Consider the following 24688-nt stretch of genomic DNA (forward strand, 5'->3'; position numbering starts at 1 on the left):
GACAAACATTTAACCACCGAAATGCAATAATGTGAACTTTGCTTTCTTCGTCAATATTACAAAGATAAGATGCAGCCTCTCGATCCTCTCATAGCATAAAGTCAATCTAACACTAATAAATATTATTATAATCTCACTCATGTCTATAACAAATGGTTTCTTTTATTTCTGCATATGACATGCCTAAATTACCATTTAACAACAAACTGTTTTCACCATTATATGTGATACTATTGTTCACATCATGAATAGTAGTGTCGCCGTAACAACATAACATAAATATATTATAATACATTATGTTTAAAAAAAATTGGATTTTGATCATTTGGATGTAATTGTAACTAAATTGCATTATCCTTACACTAATTTGCAAAATTCATATTAAATACAATCAAATTCCTAAAATTTAACATTAAAGCAAATTCACCAATAATTAAATAGAATTCAAGAAATGAAATTTAATTGATATTTTCATGCTCAATTGCATTAAATCAACCCCAAATTCATAATAAATTAATATAATTCAAAGAAAATACCAAATTTGTGAACTTTTCAACAATTCAATGAAACATGTTATTTGTCATGCAAATCCCATATACATGCCTACTTACATTAAATCATCAAGCATAGTTAATTATATTATTAGCTAATTCCAACAATACACACAAAATCCTTAATTTGACAACTTAGCATAAATTAAACGCAACATATAATTAATTTAACTTATTTTCATGTTCAACTATACCAAATCAACCATAATTTATAATATTCTTAAAATATTTTTTCAAAAAAATTCATCATAAACCCTAAATTCATCATAAACCCTAAATTCAACCTAAACAATTATTTTATTTTAACTCAACCAAATACAAACTGATGGCAATATAGTATGTTTACCTTGCTTGTAGGACTAGAAAAAGGGTCGGGGCATCAACAACAACAAAGATAGTAGTGGATTTTTAACATAAAATATTCAAAGATACTTAGAGACTACGATAAGTTTGTTTTTTTTTTTTTTAAGAGCACAATCTAAGTGTTTAATGGGTTATTTTAGAGAGAGATTGAGGGTATTGTCAAATAATCAATTCAACCCAAAAACTTAAGCTTCTAAGTAAGATCCTAAGATATGATTTATATTATTATGTAACACATCCCCTCAAGTGAAAGCCTTTTGAGCTTGAAACTTGTATAGATTCACACTACCTTGTGCTTACTTTTATTAAATAAATAGGTTGGTGAGATTTGAACTCGTAATCGCTTGGTTATCAAGGCTCTGATACTATGTCAAAGAACCAATTCAACCCAAAAGCTTAGGTTCTTAGGTGAGATCTCAAGATATGATTTATATTATTCTGTAACACACTCCCTCAAATGAAAGCCCTTTGAGCTTGAAACTTACACATGCTCATACTACCTTGTGCTTACTTTTTATTAAATAAATATGGATAGTGAGATTCAAACTCGTGATCGCTTTGTTATCAAGACTTTAATACCATATCAAAGAACCAATTCAACTCAAAAGCTTAAGTTTTTAGGTGAGGTCACAAAATATGATTTATATTATTTTTTAACAGATATTAGTAGTTTTTTAAGAGAGAAAGAGTATCTATGTGTTGTTTTTTTCGATCTAGAAAGTTTAAATTTTAATTGATATCGCGCTTTTGAAACGCGATCTTTAACCATGTTGCACTTCTTAATAGTAATATTTACTAAATATTATGACTTTTGAGCATGACATAGTTAAAATGTTTTATTTCACTAAAAAAAATTTACATTTACTATGCTAATTTTTTAAAAAATTAATCCAATAATGTGCAAGCATGATAGATTTAGTTTACGAAATCCAGACGATTCGAATCCGTAAGAACTGACATGATTTAGATTGACAAGAACATATTATTACATCATAAATCAAATAGTTTGAGCATTGAAATTAATTTGCATGGTTGTGATCCTCTGGTTCTTGTCCAAAACATATACAGCCAGATGTCTAGCACCTGTCCCGTGCCTGACTTGACAATGCATGCATGTTTCCCTTTCAAAATCTCTCTTTCTTTTTTCTGCTTGTCTGCTTGCTTGCGCTGGTCCTCACCTTCCAAATTTTGAGTTGGCAATGCATATCTCCTTTACTATTTATATCATATGCTAAAAGTGAGACTCACTTTCGGATAATGTAATTAATGCTTTACATGCAGTAAGGAATTACTATTTATATCATATACTAAAATATTTTTCATATTAATTGTACTATCAAATAATCAACTAAATTGCTAAGTACATGTAATCCCTATTGTAGGAGAGAATTGGAGGGAAGGTTTTCTTTAATTGTTTGATGATGTACACATCAAAATATAAAATCTCAAATCTCTTAAAAAGAAGTCCCAATCACTTTTTACTCACGTATTGTTCTCTCATTCTTTACTAGAAAGGAAAGTTTCCATTTCCATTCTTTAGTGAAGATCACACGAGGAGCTTGTAAATAATTAATATTTAAAAAGTAATATTTTTTTATTGATACAAACGATATAAAAACTACTACCCCAATAGTTGGATGGTAAGTCAGAAGTTTTTCCATACTACTTTTATATTTATTTTTTATATAATTCCATGTAGGATCTTGGATATTTGAAATTTGTTTCGGGTGGTTAATTGAGGCATTGTATGTTATTGGTCTTGGAAAGAATATACTTTAAAGATGAAAACAAATAAAGGTGGGTAAAATTGTCAAAAAAATCAATCCAAAAAATTTATTTTAAATAAAATAAATAGTAATAAAAAAATAAAAATCAAATATGAAAGATGAAAACATTGAAGAAATTGAACTCTAATTTTATAAATTATTTTAAATAAAACAAATAATAATCTATAGAACAAGGTTCAAATCTTAAGGAAAAACAAATTGAATTGTTGATTTGAAATTTAAAAGGAGTTGACGTTAAAATTGAGGAGGAGAGAAAAATGAATGAGAAAAAAAAAGATATGCAGCGCCAAATTAGAGAGGGCTACTGAGACAATCCAAATGTAGCTGCGAAAACATGGTGTTTTGTCATTGAAAGGTCCAGCATGTGCCACCCACTTGCTAGCATTGCATGTGCTAGATAGTTTTTTAAAATAATATTTAATATTTATTTAAATACAAAAATGCTCTTGGGTCAATTCGATACTGAAAAAAAAAATCAGGATGAAAGAATGAAAAAACACTTGGAAGATAGTTTAGCAAATTTTGTTTTTAAATAAAACGGAAGGGTGCTATTTACTCTAGCTATGGACTAATTGTAAAATTACGGTTTCACCTCTCATGACAAATAAATTTGGCCTGACTGACAGTAAAAGGATTTTTTTCATTTTTTCAAACAATAAAAGTATGAAATTACCCTTGGAACCAAAAAAGTTTGTGCTGGGTATGGAGGCAGTTTTGGGTATTTCATTTTAATGTATAATGACATTATTTTAGTCAAAAAAAAAAAAAAAAAAAAACACCTTTTGTTCAAGGTTTTTTCTTTTTATTTCATCTTGGCTTTTTTTGTTATTGTTGAGTAGGCTAAGGGGCAAATTTATACTTTGCTATATAATAAATATTATACAAAGAAGTGGTTGACGTGTTAACGCGTGAAGGATTGCCCCGGTCTTTGTGTCGTGTGTGCACCGACATCAACCAATTAGAGGCTTCCAAGGAACCATTTGATTCGTCTTCACGACCCTTTAATTCCTAGAAAGCATATGTTCTAAACTAATCTCCTCGATTTCATCCTTCAATTTTAATTTTTAATATGCTATTTTTTTAATTTGGTCCTTATTTTTATTTTCAATCCCAACATCAAAAAATATTAGTTTTCCTCTAATTTATTTATATTTCAATTTTGATCCTTATTTTTTTAATTTTTATTCTTCTTTTGGTCCTTTTGTGAGATTGAATTTTATCTTAATCTCATGCTTTAACGTTTAACTGGTTGAGAATTGGGTTTCATTGTGTTGCAATATAATGTGCTCCAGTCTAGTGATCCAAGTCACAGGTTTAAGAAGTTAGTCTCGGTAGACATCTTTTTTTGAAAAACAATTTCTTTAAACAGCATTTTTTTTAAAAAATAGGCTTTTTGTCTCATAATTTGAGCTGTGGATTTGACATATTAACTTGAGTTGACTCGGTATTTATTATCTGGATTACAGGTTTGTCTTTCTGACTAGGGTTTACTATGGCCAAGTTTCTTTTATCATTTGTTTACCTTATTTTGTCGTTTCGTATTTAATCGGTTAATAATTGAGTTGTATCTTTTTTTCCCCTTTTGAAATATGTTTTTTTCTCAAATTATCATAACCATTTTTTTTATTTAGTCTATTTATTGTCATTATTTCTTTTTTTTATCATCTAATTAAAATAAAATCAATTTATTTAATTTAGTTAGGTCTATAATCCAAGTTATAGATTAAAAAAAAAAAACAAAAAAAAACACTTGTAGCACTAGAACATAATTTTTTATAAAAAAAAATGTGGTATGCCTCCATGCCATAGTCATAGTGTAGGTATACAAGCCCGTTTGATTTTAGGGTAACAATTTGTTTTTTTAAAGTATTTTTTATTTAGAAATATATTATAATAATTTTTTTATTTTTTTATTTTATTTTTGACATAAACAAATTAAAACAATTTAAAAATAAAATAAAAATTAATTTAAAAGAAAAAAACAAATAGACTCTGCAACTAGTCTGAGCTTTTTGTTACATTTTCTGGCAGTTAAATCAACTTGAATTTATCTGCTTTAATTCATCAATGCAAAACCTCCGTGCATCTTATTTGTGACATAGGAAAGAGAGAGAATCTGGAAATAAAAGGGAGTCAATGCTTTTTTTTTTTTTTTTTGCAAACCAAGGAAACCTTAATATAAGAGCATCTCCTGTGGATATGCTAAATAAAGAGATAAAAATAATAATAAAATATTATTTTAACTTTTTTAATATTTATGCATGATAAACAAAATACTATTTTATCATTTTAAAAAAAATATTATTTTTACATGTCTTGTAAAAATGTTAAAATACTATTTATTACCATAGTCTTTTATAAGATTATTCTAGTCTTATATATCTTGGGTTTAATGAGTTTATCCAGGTTAACTCAAGATTATTTTTTTATTTTTTTAGTTTTATTATTTAATATAAAATTTATTAAAATTTAATTATATTATTTTTAGATATAATAAATCTACGGCGTGATATCACACCGTTAAAGAAGGCAGTGGCTATGGCTTTTGTGGCATTGAGTGCTACACAGGCCTTGGTCACTTCCCTATAATGAACGGTTTTGAAGGCAGCAGCCTTCCCTATTTTTTTTTATTATTTTTTTTAACATATATAGTCACACACACACACACACACACACACACACCAAGCTTGTAAGTTTTCTAAATAATTCAATTCAGTCACTGCCCTCGTATACTTGTTTTCAATTTTCTTTTTCCTTTTAAAAAAAAAAAATACACACACGCAAGCTCTCTCAATCATTGTGGCATGGTCCCATCTATGAAAGCAATTTATTAAATGGTCTTCACATAAATATGGCGAGAATATTACTTATTAAATTGTTGTCTCGTAATATTCTCTCCTGTACTAAAAAAAACCTAGGGTAAAAACCCCAGCTTCTTCATTGTTCTGCCTTTTTTTTTTAATCTTATTTTTCCTTTTTTTTCTTGATTATTTTTTAGTTTTTTACTTTTAATTTTATCATTTAATATTTTATTAATTTTAAATGATCTTCATAATTTATTTTAGTTTACTTCTATAAGATTATACAATCTCAAACAAACACCTTGCTATATAATTGATGTTTAATCTTGCAAGCACTTATTTTTGTTATTATATCATGGTGTAAAACATGGTTTAAAAATACAAAGTTGTTAAGCCTAGTCACCAACAAGCATTGGTGAATATTATAAACCCGGTTTAATATCTAAAACTCGTAATTTGAGAAACCTTAAACCTATGTTTAACTAAAAAGATTAATTTCCAACTAATTTAATTTTAAAGGATGAAATCATGAAAAAATATTAACTAAAAAAACTTTGCAAAATCCAAAAATATAGCAACAAAAAGAATTATGATAAAATTTAATAGAACAAAAAACCTACGATGAAATTATATAAAAAAATCAATCTTAAAAATTATCCCAAATAAAAAAAATTGAATTAAAAGAATATAGACTAGATTTAAAAGATTAAAAAATCATACAGGGTGGATTGAAAAACATTTGTAATTTGATAGATTATTTATAGATAAAAACAAATGGTAGGGGGATGAAATTGAAAAACATTTTTAATTTCATAACTTATTCAAAATATAAAAAATAATAATTAAAATGAAAGAGATCAAATCTGAAGGATAAATATATTGTAGGGGTTGGACTTGGTTTTTTAAAGGGGTGATACGGAATTTGAGGTGGGGAGAAAGAAAGAAAAAAAATAATTGTTGGAATCAAACCTAATATGTGTAAAAAGAATGCATCACTCGATTGTATTAAAAGTGCTGAGACATTTCAAACACCATCTTGAAAGGTGATGTTTAGTGGCTAGACATTTCTACATTCAACGACTACATAGCACAGAGGTCATCCCCACGTGTAAAAAACTTTTTTAAAATTATATTTAATAAATATAATTCACAACAATGCTCTTGGGTACCCTTAAATAACTAATTTAACTTTATATAATTTATAAAAGGCAATTATGTTATAATAAAAATACATCTTATTATTCCAAAGGTTTAATCACCAAGGGAAGAAGAGTTCATCACTACACTGTTAAAATGAATAATAATCTTGACCTTGTTTTAGAGTTACTTTCCTATGAATTTTTTTATTTTTTAATAATAAAGTATAAAGATGTCATCATCTCTCCAAGATATCAATCAAAGGACATGACTTGAATCCGAAATCCCATAGTGGAATAACAAGTCTTCTCCACAAATTAAAGAACACCTCGTGAAGCATGCATTCTTTAATCAATGACTAGTTGCTTGCTAATAAGATTAATTCATGATTAGTGTGCTAATTCGATGGCGACGAAGGAATGAAAGAAAGGACCTCTGTTACTTTTTTCGTCTGGGGCCAAGACCATATCCTCTCGCAAGAGCTGTCCCAATTGCCTCGGTAGCAGATAAATAGGCACAAAATAATACTGCAGTGTATTTTATCACAAATATTGCAGCTCATGGCCCCTTCGTTTGTATTTAAGGCTCGTAAGCTTCCTTGAAATCTCGTCCCATCTTTCTCCTCTGTCTTCCCATCCTTCCCAGCTCTCCCTCTACGCCTGCAAATTAAGCAAAGTGTCCCTGTTTCTTGCTTCAGTTGCTGTAATCTCACTGTAACAGCCTTCCATGGAGGATCATAAAGATTGATGCAGCCAAGGATGACTTGCCGACGACTCGTTTTTGCTTCCATCAATATACGCATAATCAAGAAGAGATGAATCCGTTGGCAGGTTGTTCTTGGCTACATTTTTCTTTCTGCTCCTCATGCCAGGCTTATGGTGATTATCCTGTGAACTTGCAAGTTGCAAGGATCTCCTTCAAGATCACTGCTTCACTGATATGAAAAACCATATGGTAATGTAATATAATATCATCAACAGGAAAATTAACCTCCAGTTGTTATCTTCTTAATCTCCCTCTTAATACATGGAAATCATGATTATCATATTAATATTGTCAGATACATGCCATTCACTGCTTCTTGCCCTCCTGATGAACACAAGTTAGCATTACCATGCATCGACACAAGAAAAGACTACATGAACTCTTTTATTAGCATTTAACAATTATATTTGTTCGGTTCGAAGCTCTCAAGAGATTTGCTTCGTGATTTAAACCTATGTCCACAGATCCCTAAGATGATTTTATGAGGATAGTCTTCTTACTTTACCTCCTTCCTCTAGAAAACAAGCCCTTCTGATTCTCCGCAAGGAGACAAGTCGCGTTTGGCCTCATCAGACGACATAAGGATGCTCAAAGGAACCACGCCTAATAGAGTTTGGATAAGAGGAAAAAAAAAAAAAAACAAACAAAAATGCCCCAAAGGGATTGGCACGACAGAGGAAAAAGGTAGAAAGGTAGAAAGTTTGCTAAACGCTGATTTTGATTGAGCACGATTGTGTCTGGAAATAATAATATTTTAGTCACGTTTCAGAATATATTCTCTACACAATTATTAATTGTTTAGTCATGTTTCAAGACATATATATACAAATTAATTAATCTAAAAGAAAAGGATTGGGGTGTTTTTGGGTGTTTCCTTTCTAATTTGGGGGAAGAAGATAGAAGATGACGAGCTAGTTTTTCTTTCACTGTAGCCGAAGAGAAAGAGAGGAATTTGAAGGTGTGTTGTTGGGCTTAAGATGGGCCTTCCAACATACCGAGATGTAACCTGCTTAGGTTGATTAATGGTCTAACATGAAGCTAAAAGTGATTTCGGCCCAACTTCCGATATTTGGAGTTTTGGAGGTTTTCTACTCTTATTTACTTTGACCATTTAGAGAAGAAGGTAATTAAGTTCAAGTTTCTCTATTGATTTCGGCCCATATAAGTGAATTTCAGGGCAAAAAAAGAGTATCTCAAGATTTTATTTTTAATTTTTATTGTTTTTTAAATTACATGATTTGGCTTGTTAGAGGATTCACACAATGTTTCCTCTTTTTTTTTTCTTTGAATGTTTTTTTACTTCATTCACTATTTTTTTTAATTTGATTATTTAATATTATATTAATTGGTGATTGGGCTTGATATTTAGTTTTGTGTCTTTTCTTTTTGGTTTTTGCAATCTCAAAAAAAATATTTTATCATGGAGTTGGTTCTAGATTTTGCAAAAAAGATTTTGGTTTAGTTGTTTATGAAGAATTAAAAACAAGGGGACCTAGTTGAAAGTAAGATGGAATGGTAGTCCTTTATTTAAAAGAAACTTTTTTTCTTTTATATCATTTATTCTCTCTTTTTACTTTGGCCATTAAGCTTCTTTATTTCAACTACGCCATTCCATATTGTGTTGATTAGTGATTTGAATTAATGATTTATTTTATATTTTTCGACTTAAAAAAAAACATTTTGACATTAGCTTGTTTGTTAATATTAAAAAAACAACTTTAATTTTGTTGTTTGTGAAAAACTAAAAATGAGGGAACCACAATTAAAAGCTTAGTAAAATAGAAGCTTATTTTTTAAAAAAATTAATATTAAAGCCTTTTATTCTTAAGATTTTATACAATTTCTATATTCTATCCCTGGAGTTGGAAAATTATACAATTTAATACAAAAATTTATTTTATTTACATTTTAGTCTTTAGGTTTAAGAGAGGAAAAGAAAATCCTCAAAAAATGACAAAGAAAAGAGAAAAATGACAAAGGAGAGAGAGAAAAGTTAGTTGTTTCGATTCAGTTTACAAAAATAGTCAAATTTGATATCCAGGTATTTCTTTTTATTAAATGAGTGTCATTAAGGTATTTTTAAGCTTCCATATCACTTGAAAAAATAGATTGAGGTTGCAAAAGGTTTTTTTTTTTTTTTTCTGGTTTTATTTTGTGTTTTTAAACTAATTTGGAGGTTTGTTGAGTTAGAAAATTGGTTTCTTGTGGTTAAAAAAGTATTTTTAGATAAAAATAAGTTTAAATTAGATTCTGTGATAAAACAAATTACACAACCTTAATTTACTAGCCACTTTTATGGTGGTCGGGTTCTTGGTAGTACATGATGAGTCTCCTACTTTTTATATATATAAAAAAAATTTAATGGCCAAGGCCTATGGGCTTGGGTTGACAAACACATGTACTTAGAATTTTTTAAAAGGTCTAAGATATATATTAGGCCGTCGAGGCTGATACGGCTAACCTTCTTTTCATTTTTAAATGTAATTTTTAAAAAAATTATACACACACACAAAATAAAATGGAGTTTTAGTTTATGTATTATTCTATTAAACTCTATTTAATTTTAACTTTGTTCTCAAATAATTTTTACTTTTTTACAACCCCTCATAATAAAACAATTGTATTCTATTTTGTTGTTTTATTGTAGTTGCTGATTTTTATATAATTAAATTAAAATACTTTAGAAATTTTTTTTATTGAATCCAAATAGGTCTATAACTCGAATTAAAAGTTTAAAAGGTTGAATTCGATCGAATTAATATGTTGTCATCTCAAAATTTAAAAAAATTATCATCATGATTTTTTATTAAAATGAACAATATTAAAACAAATATTATTCATGAAAAAATATTATTAAAACAAAAATTAAGACAAACAATATTAAAAAATTATCATCTCGATGGAATCAATATTAAAACAAATGTATTCTATATAAAGGATAAAACTTGGTATGGTTAATGAAAAATAATTAAAAATAATAATCAGAAAACAGTACTTAATGGGCACTAAATTATTCATGATTCTAAACCATAGCCAATAAATAATGAGTCTTAAATTCAAAAACAAAAAGACGAACTCCACAAATAAACTAGCGAAAAAAGGGTTAATGTATTTTTTTGGTTGTTAACGTGGCTCTTTTATTTTATCTTTTATTCAATTTCTTCATCCATTTTATTATTAGTTTTTGATAGACGTGTCACACAAAAATGCCACGTTAAAACTAGCAATTTCAAATATTTTCTCCTCACACTAAACAGTTTTTCTATTTACATCTTGTTTTTTTAAGTATTTTTTAATTTAAAATATAATAAAATAATTTATTTTTATTTTTAATATCAACACATTAAAATAATCTAAAAAGCTTAAAAATTAATTTTAAATAAAAATAATTAAAAATTTTAAAAATATGATTTTTACCGAAAAACAAACATCTTCTTGATCAAATGTCATAAACAGTGTGCAATTGTTTTAATCTATGTTCTTGTCAGACATCAACCATTGCAAAATTGGTTTACAAAAGTTGAAACCCAAGAACAGTTGTGATTTGCAGATTGCAAAATTGGTGTAACAATGCAAAGTGTGCAAAATTGGATCAAATTATGTAGTCCTTTAAGAAAAGATTATTGATTATATTTTTCAACTTTGAAAACTATCAAAACTCCATTGGCAATCCAATCAGGAGCTTCGTGATGCTCAACACCTAAATTTGTGCGAATCATTCGAAGACAAGCCTTCCACACAAGCACTGTTCAATGCTCACTCATGTGTCGGGAATCAGGACACATGGCAAGAAATATAGAGGTGCCCCACAGTTAGGGCACATCGGCAGAGGAGAAGAGGGGAGTTTCCTCTTTTCAAGTATTTGTTGTGAATTTGTTAGTGGATTTTACTATGTTATTAGTTATTTTAATTTTTATTTTGTTTTATTATTCTTTTCATCATGTTATCATTCATATCAATATCAAGATTTTACTTATCAATTCTCAAGTTAAAATACTTTAACTTATTTAATTAGATCCTCAACATTTTAGACTAGACTCCCCTACTCATGTATTTTAAGAGACATCACTTTTTTTTTAATCAAATCTCGCTAATGGTCATGTGTATTTCAATTGTTACCTACACTTCACTATTTCATTATTTGATCCAAATATTTAAAAACTTTTACTCTAAATATCAAAACTAAAACTAACATGCCTGAAGATTACAAGAATAAATCAATTATATATAGAATATATTATAAAGTCGCGGCTACAAATTAGACTCAAAAGCTCTTAAAAAATCACCTTAAAGTCAAACTTTTCTCATTAAAAATAACCCTTAAAATTCAAACATTCAAATCATGTATCTTGTTAATTAAAAATTATCTTAAGTCAATATTTCAAATTTATTATCATCTAAAAATCATCAAGTACAAATCATAAAAGATTGGTTAGGAAATGCAAAAATTATTTTTCAATCAGCTAAACTTTACCCATCAAGATTATAAACTTAAACCTTAGAAGATCAAGAACTTCAAACCTTTAAGGAGTGGATTTCAATAGATCTATACCTAAGCAATATTATCAAACTAGTAAAACAAGTTTTCCTCATATTATTGAGATTCAAGAGAAATTAGACTCTCCAACCATTTCACCAACATAGGGTAAAATACGGTACATAAATTAGTTAAATGTTATTCAAGAAGAATTTCAAATCAATAAAGAAAATTTAAGAAATGATTTCTATTCAATACAAAACACATAATTAAGAAATTAATTCTTCAAAACCTATATTTAAGAACAAAGAAATCAAATTCAAACAAAATATTATGAAGATCTTACTAAGATACAAAATAATATCCCATTCTTTACATGGTTAAGAAACTATACTTATCAACCAAAACAAATAATATTCCATTCTTATCGATTGTGTTATACATGTCTTTTTAAGATGATTTATTTCTCATAGAATTTTTTTTATGAATTGATTTTAAATCAACAAAATATATTTTGAAAAAAACATGTACAAAGTATTGCTTCGAAACAAATTTTTGCTAGATGTATATATTCCTCCTTGTTATTGAAAAAGAATTTTACAATAAAGATACCAACCAAATTATTCCTCATTATTTCCCTTTAGTTTTTCATTATATTCTAAAAATTATATAAAAAACAAGGCAATTTATGACTTTATCTTGGTAGACACCAACTCTATTAAGGTAACTCATAATCAAGACAACAATAACCTTGAAAAAATTAACTATTCAAAACTCAAAATACTAAATGTCTTGACTTATTAAGACTGAAACCGAAGTTCATATACTTCTAAAAAGTTTTCTAAAAGTTTTTAACCCTAAGTATACAATTATCTTCAAAACCAAATTGCAAAGTTTAATGCCTTCTACCTCAAGAATTATGATTATTATTAGTTCATTTGTCTTGATAAGAATTATTCAAACAATCTTCTAGCATGGTTTCATAATAGTTCGTGGCTATACTATGCTTTAGAAACAGAAAACCTTCCTAAGAAAGTCTTAGAAGGTCAAAAGTTGTTCACTTAACACATATCATCAACATCAATTCCTCTTTCTCTTCATTTTACATTCACTTTCAGAGTCCTTTTGATAATATGTTGGGTTTATTTTATTTCTTAGGATAGTGATGAATTATGTTCCTGCTTTGATGAAGATCATTAAGGTCAATTGGTGGCTATAGTTCAAAAAACAATAAGCTTGTACACAAGTGATAACCACTTTGTTACAATCCTAAAAACAACTACCATCATATTCATCCCCATCTCAAGAATATTAATTCATATTTATCACTTCCAAAAGAAATATCGAAGAAGACCTAGCATCAACAAGCTCAAAATCCAAGTACAAGAAAAAACTTCAAAAAGCTCTTTCTCGAACCTCAAGTTCTGATGATGAAGACCATACACTAGCTAATGAAGATATTATGGTCTTGATATCATAGGACAAATTTATGATCAATAAAAGAATGTTTTCTAAGAAAACGTATTCAAGAACATCATCTTTGATGTCATTATCCACTTGCTAGTTCAAAATACTCAAAATATTATTCCTCACATCATCATCACTTGCCAAATCAAAGTGCTCAAAACATCATCCCTCATGCTATTATCACCTTTCATCTCAAAATGATTAAAATGTCATCCATGATGATTGATTAAAACAAATTCGATTTAAAAAAATGAAATACATCTAGCCCAATTTGTTTTTTGTATAAATAAATGTATAATAATCTTCTAAGAGTATAGCAAAAGTCCTACCTTGCAATATTATGTGCTCACTCTACTCACTATCATCTTGTAATATTTGAATTAATAAAAGTCTATATTTTATACAAGTTTATGTTTTATATTTTATTTCACTATTATTTACTATCAATCCAAAAAATAAATGGTATCAGAGATTTGTTAATGTTAAGACTAAAAAAGAATGTTACAATCTTTTGTAAAAGATCATTAAGTTAGTTATTCCTGAGGATGGAGTTTGTTATTAAGCTATTCTTTAGGAAAACAATCAACCATGATATCATATTGGAGTAATTCTATAGTTTTTCTATCCATTAGGAAGTTGTTTATGTTATTAGTTATTTTTTAGGAAAAATCAGAGTTAGTAAGGTAGGTTGTTAGTTATAGGATTGTGATAAATAGCAGCAAATTTTTTTAGAACATTCTTGATATGTATTTATATAATTCTTATTTTGGAAATTTGCACTAATATATGGTATCAAGACTTGTAATCATATAAGTGAAGAGAACTGTGAGGTAAGTGAAACACGAAAAGAGAGTAAAACATATAAGTGAAGATAATTGTGAGTTTAGTGAAACACTAGAGAAGATTAAAAAAAAGCCTCCATGGAAACAATCACCAATGGCATCTTATAAACTATATACAACCTGCAACCCATGCTTCGATGGTCATTATAACCATTAAAATATGTTGATGGAATAAATTTTGAGATCCAAATAGTATTTTCATCTTATAAAGTTTAGCATTCTTGAAGCAAAAACATCAATCGATGCAACACAAAAAAAAAATTCACGATGAATAAAAATTAGAAGACCTCAAGGAAAAGAATTATTTATTTCAAATTATAGATTGTTCTATACTTGAGACTATTCTTTAAAATGATACCTTCAAGCATATATAGGACTCCATAAAAAAAAAAAAAAATCAAGGAAAAATCAAAGTGAAATGACAACACCTTCAAGCTCTTCTAGAGAGCTTGAAACTCTTCAAATAAAGCTAAGAGAGTCAGTAAATAAATATTTCTCTAGAACATCAGCTATAGCTAGTAAAATGAGACTTCATATAGATAAAATAAAAGATGTTATAGTGATAGAGAATATTTTGTGATCTATTACAACAAATTATAACCATGTTATTTGTTCAATTAAAATGTCTAAAGACATTTACTTTTTCAGTTGATGAACTATACAATTCATTGCTTATCCATGAACAAGAAATTCAAGTTAGAAACCTAGGCAGAGGAAGAGAAAGAAGAGATAAAATTTATTATCTAAAAGAAAATAGGGGTCATGATTAAAACACAACCTAGTGATCGAGAAAGATAACATACTTCAGATGACTTTGAAAGTTACTCTAACAAATATCAAATTTAAAAATAACTCATAACATTATATCGCCACATCAAAATGGTGTATTAAAAAAAAAGAATTGGATTATTTTAAATATAGAATAATGCATATTAAACAGTAGCGGATAACCAAAAACTTTCTAGTCTGAAGCAGTTAATTGGAGTGTTTATATGTTGAAAATATATCCTATGAATACTCAAAAGATTATCATTAGTTAGTTGACTCGGATTAATTTTTTTTTATTCAATTTCCTCCTTTTATATTTAATTAACTAAGAATTTAGCCTTTTTATTTTTTTGGTAAAAGGTTTTATTTTCGAATTATAATGATTGCTTTTCTTTTTTATTTTTATTTTGATTCACTTGCTATATTTACCTACTTTTTTATCTAAAAAAAATAAAACTAATTTATTTAACTTAGACAGATTTATAACCTAAATGGTGGATTTTCTTTCTTCAAGCACCTGAACATTATTTTTAAGAAAGAAATAATGTGGCCCCTCGGCGTCGCAAATGTCCATGTCTAGAGGGACACCTAATCTTTGACGGGATATACCGTGCTGGACACCTGGATGGAGAAGGAAGGAGCCTCGTGATGCTTCAACACCTCAATCTGTGCAAATCATTTTAAGACAGGCCTCCCACGAAAGCATAGTTCGAAGCTCCCTCATGTGCTGGGAATCAGGACACATGGCAAGAAAAAAGAGGAGCTTCGATTATAGATCACTACATTTGTGTTCCAAATATGGAGGTGCCCCCACCAAGCACTTTCGTGTGCTCGGTAAGTTAGGGCACATCGGCAGAGAAGAAGATATGAGTTTAGGATTTCTTCAATCCCTAAAATCGTGTCAATCATTTATACAAGTTTATCCCCACAAAGATTAGTATGTGCAATAATAGAGGACACACTTGTACATTCGCAAGTTATTCGCTGCGTGTGAGCTATACTTTCTCCATAGATTTTATAGATCTAAAAATAATTTAAATAATTAGTAAAAATATAGATTAATTTAAAAAAAAACATGATTTTCAAAACCTAATGGAAGCTAATCCGATTTAAATGGATAGATTTTATAGATCTAAAGATAAATTAGATAATTAGTAAAAATATAAGTTAACTTTGAAAAAAATAACTTCGAAATAACAATTTTTTTTAAAAAAATATTGAGATAATAACATGTTGTATTGATTTCAGTTATGAAACTGAATTCTCAATTAACTTAATATTTAAAAATAAAATCAATAAAAATAATTATTTTTTAAATAATAATAATTAGACTTGTTAGACCTGCAAATTAGATCAATCAGCTAAACATGTAAATAAATAAATAAATAACACTCCACCAAACTTATAAACTAAGATAATATGAATTACCCTGATAAACTCATAAATTATACTAACTCTATATAAAGGTAAAAAAAACTTAATTTTTTTAATTATCTTAATATTAAAAAATAAAATAAATTTTTTAAAAATCATAATAAAAAACATTTTAAATTATTATTGTAATTCAAGTTTCAATGGGTATAGATAAACACTAATTTTCTTGAACTCTTTAATTTTTGTTAATTAATGGGGATACGAGAGAGGAGAGGCTTTAGATTTTTCGAAAAATTGCTTGCAAGTTGTGTCAAGATAAAAAGAGAGGATAGCCTGGCCCCACAAAGAGCATACTGCGTGTGTAAGATGAGTTGGGCCACGTGGATCCATCCTCATACACACGCAATCTTATCCATTTTATGTTACTTTTATATATTAGTCAAGTTCCTTGCATCTTCTCATGTGCTCCAGCGATCCCCACTTTACGCTCCTGCTTGGAACCTTTTATCTGGATATGCCCTCGCTCACATCACCTCGCAGTTCACACAGTTTTTTTCCTTTTTATTTTAAAAGTACCTTAAAATAATTAATTTTTATTTTATTTTTTTAATTATTTTTATGTTTTCAAATTGTTTTGATAATTAAAAATTTATAACTTTTACTTAAAATTTATTTCTTTCCTGACATTTTACATGGAATTTTAAAATAAAACAAATATTTCAGCTAAAAATAAAAGAAAAATCAAGAATAATTCAACTTATAAGGATAAATTAATAAAAATCTGGCTAAAAATTTAAACAACTTTTCTTAGATATTTTTTGGAATTTTCTAATATCATTCTCAATTCTTTAATATTTTTTTTTTAAAATAGAACTAATTAGAAGCTAACGCACTTATCCCTCCCCTTAAAAAGTTAAAATTTTATGTCATCTAATGCTCTGATGTACCAAACCATGATTGATATGAATATTTTTGTGTCATTAATGGTTAGATTATTTTTTAGAGTAATATTTATTTGAAACTATATTAAAATAACATTTTTTTATTTTTAATATCAACAAGTTAAAACAATTTACAAATTACAATCACAAAGATCTCTCTTAAGGCTCATAATAGCAGAGGCTAGGATCCAAAAAAAGAAATCCAAACCCTGAGCTTGTACTGGTTTTGTTCATTTCTAATACTGATACAAAATGAAAGTAGTGCACAGACTGTACAAGGAGTAGGGAGGAGGACACTGATGGCTGACCACACCACATCATCTCCCAGAAATGACTAGGGTTTTCTCCCCTGAGTCTTGAGCGGACTTCAAGCTTGTTGTAGGAAGAGGAAGAGGAAGAGTGAGAGGACGAGGAGGTAGGCCTCCGTCTGAATGGGATGGGGCTGTTGCTGGTACTACCTCTTCCTCCGCTGCAGGGACTGGTGCAGGTTGCACTTTTTTGGGTGTATAGGTGAAGGAGAGGTCTTTGTTAGCAGCCAGTGCAGCAAGCTCTTTTTCCTCCAGCCCTTTTGTTGGCCCAAGGCTGCATCGGTCTGGTGTGTGCTTGGCCAATGCATCTTTGAATTTCTTGATCTGAAACAGCACCAAAACAGAGATCATCATTATAGAAACAATCAACGAGACTGGCAGAGCATGCATAATATACTGTATGGTTGATGCTATGTTGAAGTAAATTAAGAGGAATCCGTTAATCTGGTCCAGTGAAAAATGGGTTTGTGAAGCAGCATCTTCCTAGGAAAAAGAACCAGATGAATTCTAACTCAAGATTAACAAGTGAAGTCGAGTGAGTTGTCGATTCTTGGATCTCGAAAACATAAGCAGAAAAATGTTCTATTTCAAGAATCAATCAAGCTATGTTTTTCCTTCTTTCATGTGTTGAAGCTCTTACTATACAGAAAACAGAAAACAGAAAACGGAGAAACTGAAACAGATTGGCATGTTCATAATAGAAACAATTATAAAACTCACTTCAACTATTGCAGCTAATCAACAAAAGTTAATGAATAGTGAAACTAACCGTGGCGTTAGTACAGCTAAAGCTGCATAACCGGCCGTGAGCCCCTCGATATAACCGGAAGAAAGGTAAAACATGGACATTGAGGCTATAACACATGGATTTGTGCTCCTCATAATTCACTTGAAGAAACTGTACATCTTGGTTCATCTCTGCCAATTGACATAACTGCCGGAAAAAAAATGATATCCGTCAGCAATCTCTCAGAAAAATAACTAACCTTTTCACATTCACATGCACCATATCTATATCCAAATGGTTATGTATATCATACCTTGGGATGGAGAGCTTTACAGCCACCACATCCAGGGGAGAAGAAATCAACGACAACAAGTTTGTCCCCGGCATTCATTAGGGAATCCACAAGATCTTGTGCAGAAGTCACCTCTCTCACGTTGGGTTGCAGACCTTTCTCCCACCATTTTTGAGCATATTTAAGCCTAAGGCCAGTCTGTCAATTCCACAAAAGGAAAACCCGATAAATATTTATCCATCCTGGTAATAATAAAATGACAAAAAATAGAATAAAATAAAACTTCGATTTTCCACAATATATAAAATCTCATAATTCTTTTATTTATTATAATATCAAACAGGAGCAAAAATCAAGGCTTCAACCCGCAACAAAATTAAACAAAAGAGATAAAAAAAATCTCATTAAACAAGAAATCCAAAATAGAGTCTATAAATCAAAATCATACAAATTTGACCAACCTGAGCCACAACCGAAGCTTGACGAAGATACCCTCTTCTGGGTTTGCTTTGATTTCCTAGAACAGCAAACCTCTTGCCATAAAAATCACTGCAAGAAGAAGATCTTGTAATTTGTGATCTCAAAGCCTGTGGTTTGGCCTTCAAAGGGAACCCTTTAAGCTTGCAACTTTTTGCAAACACAGAAATACTATTTTGTTGATGGTTTTGATAATTACCAACATTAGAAGAAAAAAATAGACTTGTTTGGCTCAAAACATCTGCCATAATTTCTTACAACAACTTACGAAAAACAAAGACACAAACTTTGTTTCTAAAGACGAAGAATTTAGAGAGAAATGGAGAAATATATTGGTTTCAGGCTCTAGCAAAACAATAAATAAAGGCTTGTGCTTTCTCTCTTATAGATAAGAGTCTCTCTCTCTCTCTCTCTCTCTCTCTCTCTCTCTCTCTATGCTTTTTGAATTCGGAAGTGTTGAAAATTGAAAATGGTGGTGGGTTCTTTTGGACCGTTGTATTTTTTTATGGATGATTGATGGGACTTCAATCTAACGGTTGAAATTATTTTGCGAAAAATGTGAAAATCAATGGATAAGGTCTTTATTGTGCTGTTTAAGATTTATTTTTCATGTTCGCCGGTTTTTATGGTTGATAGCCGATACTAGGTGCGGTGAGTTGTATTATTCTGACACGTGGCGTCATCCAACCCATGACTTCTCTTGGAAGTTGGATTTGGATGGATGGATATGTGCTGTGGAAGAAAAGGAAGCTGCTCTTTGATTCATCTTTTTTTGTCGTTTCTGGGTTATTAACAAACACTGGAAAAAATACGATAAAAATAATTGTGAATTAAAATAATAAAATTACTATTTTATCTTTCTAAAAAAATTTAACCAGTGGTAATTCGATTTTTACATGGTTGAGTAGTTATTATAGAATTTAGTTTGTATCTAGGTCTTTTCTTCTTCTTCTTCTTTTCACAATATAATTACATAATTATTTTTAAAAATAAAAAAAAATTATTTAACTTGAAACTAGGAGCCTTTTTTTATATTTCACTTTTCATATCACAATAAAATAACTCTATTGCATTTAAATTCAAAATTTTCTTCTTCAGGGGCTTATTTATATTTTATAATTATCATGTAGTTTTAAGGAGCAAATTGGTACTTTTATAAATATACAAAAAACAATTGTTGTTATGTGTGTTACATGTGTCAATGAGTAAATCACCCGCTATATTTGAACAATGCGTTTAGCGAATTACAACGGCAAAAAACAAGCATCCTTAGTGTTTTATGATCTGTAATGATGGGCCTACCTCCCTAGATGGCAAGTGTGATTAGTTTCTCCCCAGTTGGCACCCGTTTCTTTTCTTGTTTCCTTTTTTTTTTTTTTCTCCTTGATTTTAACACTTCAACTTTTAAAATTTCACGGCAGTCTTTTAATTTGTTTTTCATAATTTGATCAGTTTTTTTTCAATTTATATTTTTTTTATTTAAATTATTTATAAAATTGAAATTTATTTTCAATTTTACCCTCCTTTAGTTTTTTAATCTGTCAGATTTAATTTCTATTCTTTTATTACTATTTATTTTATTTAAGATTATTTTAAAAATTATTTTTAAAAAATTAGCCCCTGAAATTATTCTTCAATCCCTGAGATTTATTTTTTAAAAAAATTGATCAGTTTTCTTTCTCTTTCTTCCTCTTGAGAATCCCATGCAAAGTTTCAAGGTTGTTCTTTGATTTTTTTAAAATATTAAATTTAGTTTTTATTCTTTTGTAAAATTTTAATTTGTATTTAATTTCATCATTCAATTATAATTTGTGATATGCTATTTTTTTTTAATTTAGGCCTCTTTCTTTTGATTGTTTTTATTTTTTTTATTGTTTTTATTAAATTAGTTTTTCTTTTCAATTTTGCCTTTTAATAACAATTTTTTTTTTCCAATTTTGATCTTTTATTGTTTTTTTTGTTTGGGTTTTTTTTGTTAAATTGATTTTTCTTTTTAATTTCACTATTCAATAAAAAAATAAAATTTATTTTTTATTTCAATTTCAATTCTTATTCTTTCAATTGCTTTTTTTATTATTATTTTGGATCCTTTTGTATAATTGAGATTAATTTTTCAATTTCACCCTTTAATATTTGATTGGTTTGGAATTAAGCTTTGTGGTTTTTCTATATAGAATGCTTTCAATCTAATAACTCAAACCATGGATTTGAAAAGTTAATGCGAGTTATTTTTTTTTTTTATCAAGTTATTCTGATCTCATGAACTGACTTTCAAGTATGACAAGTTAACCTGAGTTGGCTTGATCTATATTATCCAAATTACAAGTTTGTTATATTAACTCAAATTTAATTGGGCTAATTTTCTTATCTTTTTATTTAATTTTTTCCTTTCATATTTAATGAGTTAGGAATTACCATATTGCGAGTCCATTGCTAGTTGTTAATGTATGATCTTGTTTATAATTTTTCTATTTTCTTATATCATTTGCAACCCTTATTTTAAAATAATATATTTTTAATACCACCTACCAGCTACCACTATATCTACTGTTACAGCCAACAAATTACGACTACAATCACCATCTCAGTGGTCATTTTGACTTCGAGGGTAGGGCAAACGATGTGGGGTTTATAAATAAAAATTAAAAACAAAAAGAAAAGGAAATAAAGAAAGGAAAGGAAAAGACAGGGCTACCAGGCTGCCTCCCACCTCTGTCGGCAAATTGAACGCAGCCAGGATTATTCAAAAGAAAGATCGGAACTGCCTGACGTGTGGTCGCAACTCTTCAACCTTTTTTTTTTTTTAAAAAATTAATTTTTTTATTTTAAAATTAATTTTTTTTTTATATTCTTATATTATTTTAATATATTAATGTTAAAAATAATTTTTTAAAAATAAAAAAATATTATTTTAATATATTTTTAAATAAAATATACTTTAAAAATAACAGAACCACACTCTATCTGTTACTTTCAATCGAAGGAACCGTGCGAAGTGGATTCAGAAAAATACATGGCCACGTAGTCACAACACAATGGCTACAGAATTAAAATAAAACCCTTAGTTTTATTTTTACTAAGTGTCTGCCGCGTTAACAGATATTTTTAAAATATTTTTTTATTTAATTGTTAGTCAAGATTAAGATTAGGAGGAAAAATTTATTTTTTTAGTCAAGATTATCTTATCCTATTCATATAATTCTTATTTTGTTTTGACAATAATAATTTTTTTATTAGCAGCATTATAAAAAAAAAATAGTAATTATTACGACAACTTGAATTAAAGAGGAAAAATACATTTTAAAATTTTAAAACTCTCTTTCCTTATTAATATATATTTTTTATTTTGATAGAAATATATCTTTTTATTAGAAGTATTGTTTTTTAAATAAAAACTTATTAAGATTGTAAAAACAAGTTTTAATTAAAAAAAAATCATCAATCGATCATTTTTACATAGTTTTATGAATAAATATGTGAATAATAAACATGGGCTAAATACATTAAAAAATAAATATTCTATTCTTATTAAATACTAACGATCAATTTTTATAAAATTTTGCATGTTAGGTTAACATATAATTTATTATAAAATAATTTTTATATCATTATTTAAAAGATCTAATATTCTTGAAAAATATCACATAATTAAAGTTATTAAACAATTACTTAAATATTATTTTAAAAAATATATTTAAAGACAATCTTATTCTCAAATTAAAAAAAAAAAAAAAAACTTAGGCTTATTTAACAACAAAAAAAATGCATGCGCACCAAGGCCCATATGCCTGGCTTTCTTTGTTTTAAAACAAAATTCATGGGCCCAATTTATTTTCTTCGGAATGTTAGAAATATTTTATTTGGTAAAAAGGTTTTAAAGTAAATTTTCACATATACTTATTCAAGACGAACATCATTTTTTTTTTTAAGGAAGTATAATATTTTAAAAGGAAAATTACTCTGATACTCTTATAATATAGTAATTTTTTCCCTTTACCTCTATTTTTTTTTGAAATTAACACTTTATATCCTTAATAAATTTAAAATTTTTAAAAAAATAAATGCACCCTCGTATATAATACAACACAAACATATAACCCCCCCCCCTCTTCTTTTATCTCCCTTCCACCCATTTTATTCTCTATTTCAAACTCAAATCTTCCACACAAAAGTCAGAATAATCAGACTCATATAAATTCTTCTTAAAACCTCTTTTTTCCATCTAGTTTACTAGATCATCATGTTTTGATTTTTTAATTACTCTTACAAATCCACACGCCTCTGAAAAATCAAACATCAATAAATCCGTGAGGGTTTAGATAGCAGGGTTTCGTTTGGGAATGGCTAGTAGAGGCAAATAATAATAATAATAATAATAATAATAAATAAAAATCTAATGGTCATTTACAACTCAATTGCTCACTTTGCTTTCTAGGGTTTCTTGAATTTATAGGGATATTTTAAAAATTATATAAATTGATAAAATATTATTTTTTAAAATAATATTTATATATTAATTCAGGATAATTGTAGAAATTAACTCAATTAATTTCTTACTTGATATTTCTAGGTTTAGAAATATAATCCATGTATTAATTATATTCTAGTTTTAATTTTAAAATATATTTTAATCAAATCATATTTAATTAAATCATTCTAGTTTAATTTCTAACTAATGATTCTTAATATGTGTGACTCATTAGATTCATAATACGTTGGCCCATATTAAATTCCAATAATGATTAAATAGAATTAAATAAACTATGCAATTTAATTTATTATCAATTCAACAATTGATTAATTTATATTTGAAAATCAGGTGCATTGTTAATGTGTCACAATCCCCTTAAATATTAAAAAAAAAATTAGTGATTTGACTTAACCTTTTAGTGATCGGTTTCTCAGTGTAATTAATATCATTTCATCAATAATATTTTGATTTAACATTAAAGCATGAAATATGTTTGCCATGTTATATCATATTTATTCTTACATAATAGCCATTGATTGTTTGAATAAAATTTGAAACTCTTTTCAAATCTCATTTTACATTTATTAATGATTTCTCGGTCATTATTATTTTAAAACAAATTGAATATTTTTTTCTAATTCACTTAGGGTGATGAATTATCTCTTGATTACTCAAGTACTTTCATAGAGTTCATATTACACCTAGTGTTTGCCCCTCCATTACCTCGATTAAGATAACATGTAACAAAATCAAAGCATAACATCATCTTTATCGAGTCATTTCTCCCCTATTTTCATTGAAACCCAAAACAATGATATGTTGGGTTATCCTGTTCTTATTACCTGGACTATAGGTTTTGCGGGTTAACCCAAGCTACTTTGTTTTTTATCATCTAAGTTACGTGTTAAGCTTTAAAGAAAATCCAGATTGTGTGATAAACATGTATACAGGGAATTAGTCCATATCGAAAACACTCTTGAAAGAGAGTGTATACAAAGCAAGGAGATGATTACAACATGCATAAAATTAACAAACGACAATTTTGGGTTGTGTTATTGTTACCCCTACTTTATATTTTTTTATAATATAAGTGTTTGTTTGGAATTATGGTGTAAGATATTTTTTAAAATATATCAAAAT

At 28.1% G+C, this 24688-nt stretch overlaps 1 protein-coding gene and 1 long non-coding RNA gene across 2 annotated transcripts; both read right to left on the reverse strand.

Annotated features, from left to right (window-relative positions):
• Positions 1-7176: 7176 nt before the first annotated feature.
• Positions 7177-8498, reverse strand: LOC140954433 (uncharacterized). The gene is made up of 2 exons (XR_012167660.1): positions 7910-8498; positions 7177-7573 (listed from the first exon to the last, which is right to left on the reverse strand). It is a non-coding gene; the product is annotated as an uncharacterized lncRNA (long non-coding RNA).
• Positions 8499-17358: 8860 nt separating this feature from the next.
• On the reverse strand, positions 17359-19461 carry LOC118036394 (thioredoxin-like 1-1, chloroplastic). The gene is made up of 4 exons (XM_035042068.2): positions 19062-19461; positions 18622-18798; positions 18351-18515; positions 17359-17905 (listed from the first exon to the last, which is right to left on the reverse strand). Exons 1-4 carry the CDS (start codon positions 19323-19325, stop codon positions 17591-17593), a joined length of 921 nt encoding a protein of 306 aa, XP_034897959.1. The 5' UTR covers positions 19326-19461; the 3' UTR covers positions 17359-17590.
• Between the last annotated feature and the right edge of the window lie 5227 nt (positions 19462-24688).

This window comes from Populus alba, chromosome 13, assembly GCF_005239225.2.
Source record: "Populus alba chromosome 13, ASM523922v2, whole genome shotgun sequence".
Classification (NCBI taxonomy): domain Eukaryota; kingdom Viridiplantae; phylum Streptophyta; class Magnoliopsida; order Malpighiales; family Salicaceae; genus Populus; species Populus alba.

Coding starts and splice junctions, on each gene's coding strand:
- LOC118036394 (XM_035042068.2), bottom strand. CDS start 19,325: ATGGCAGATGTTTTGAGCCAAACAAGTCTATTTTTTTCTTCTAATGTT. Junction 18,516..18,621: donor GTAAAGCTCTCCATCCCAAG/GTATGATATACA, acceptor TTTTTCCGGCAG/TTATGTCAATTGGCAGAGAT. Junction 17,906..18,350: donor TTAGCTGTACTAACGCCACG/GTTAGTTTCACT, acceptor GTGCTGTTTCAG/ATCAAGAAATTCAAAGATGC.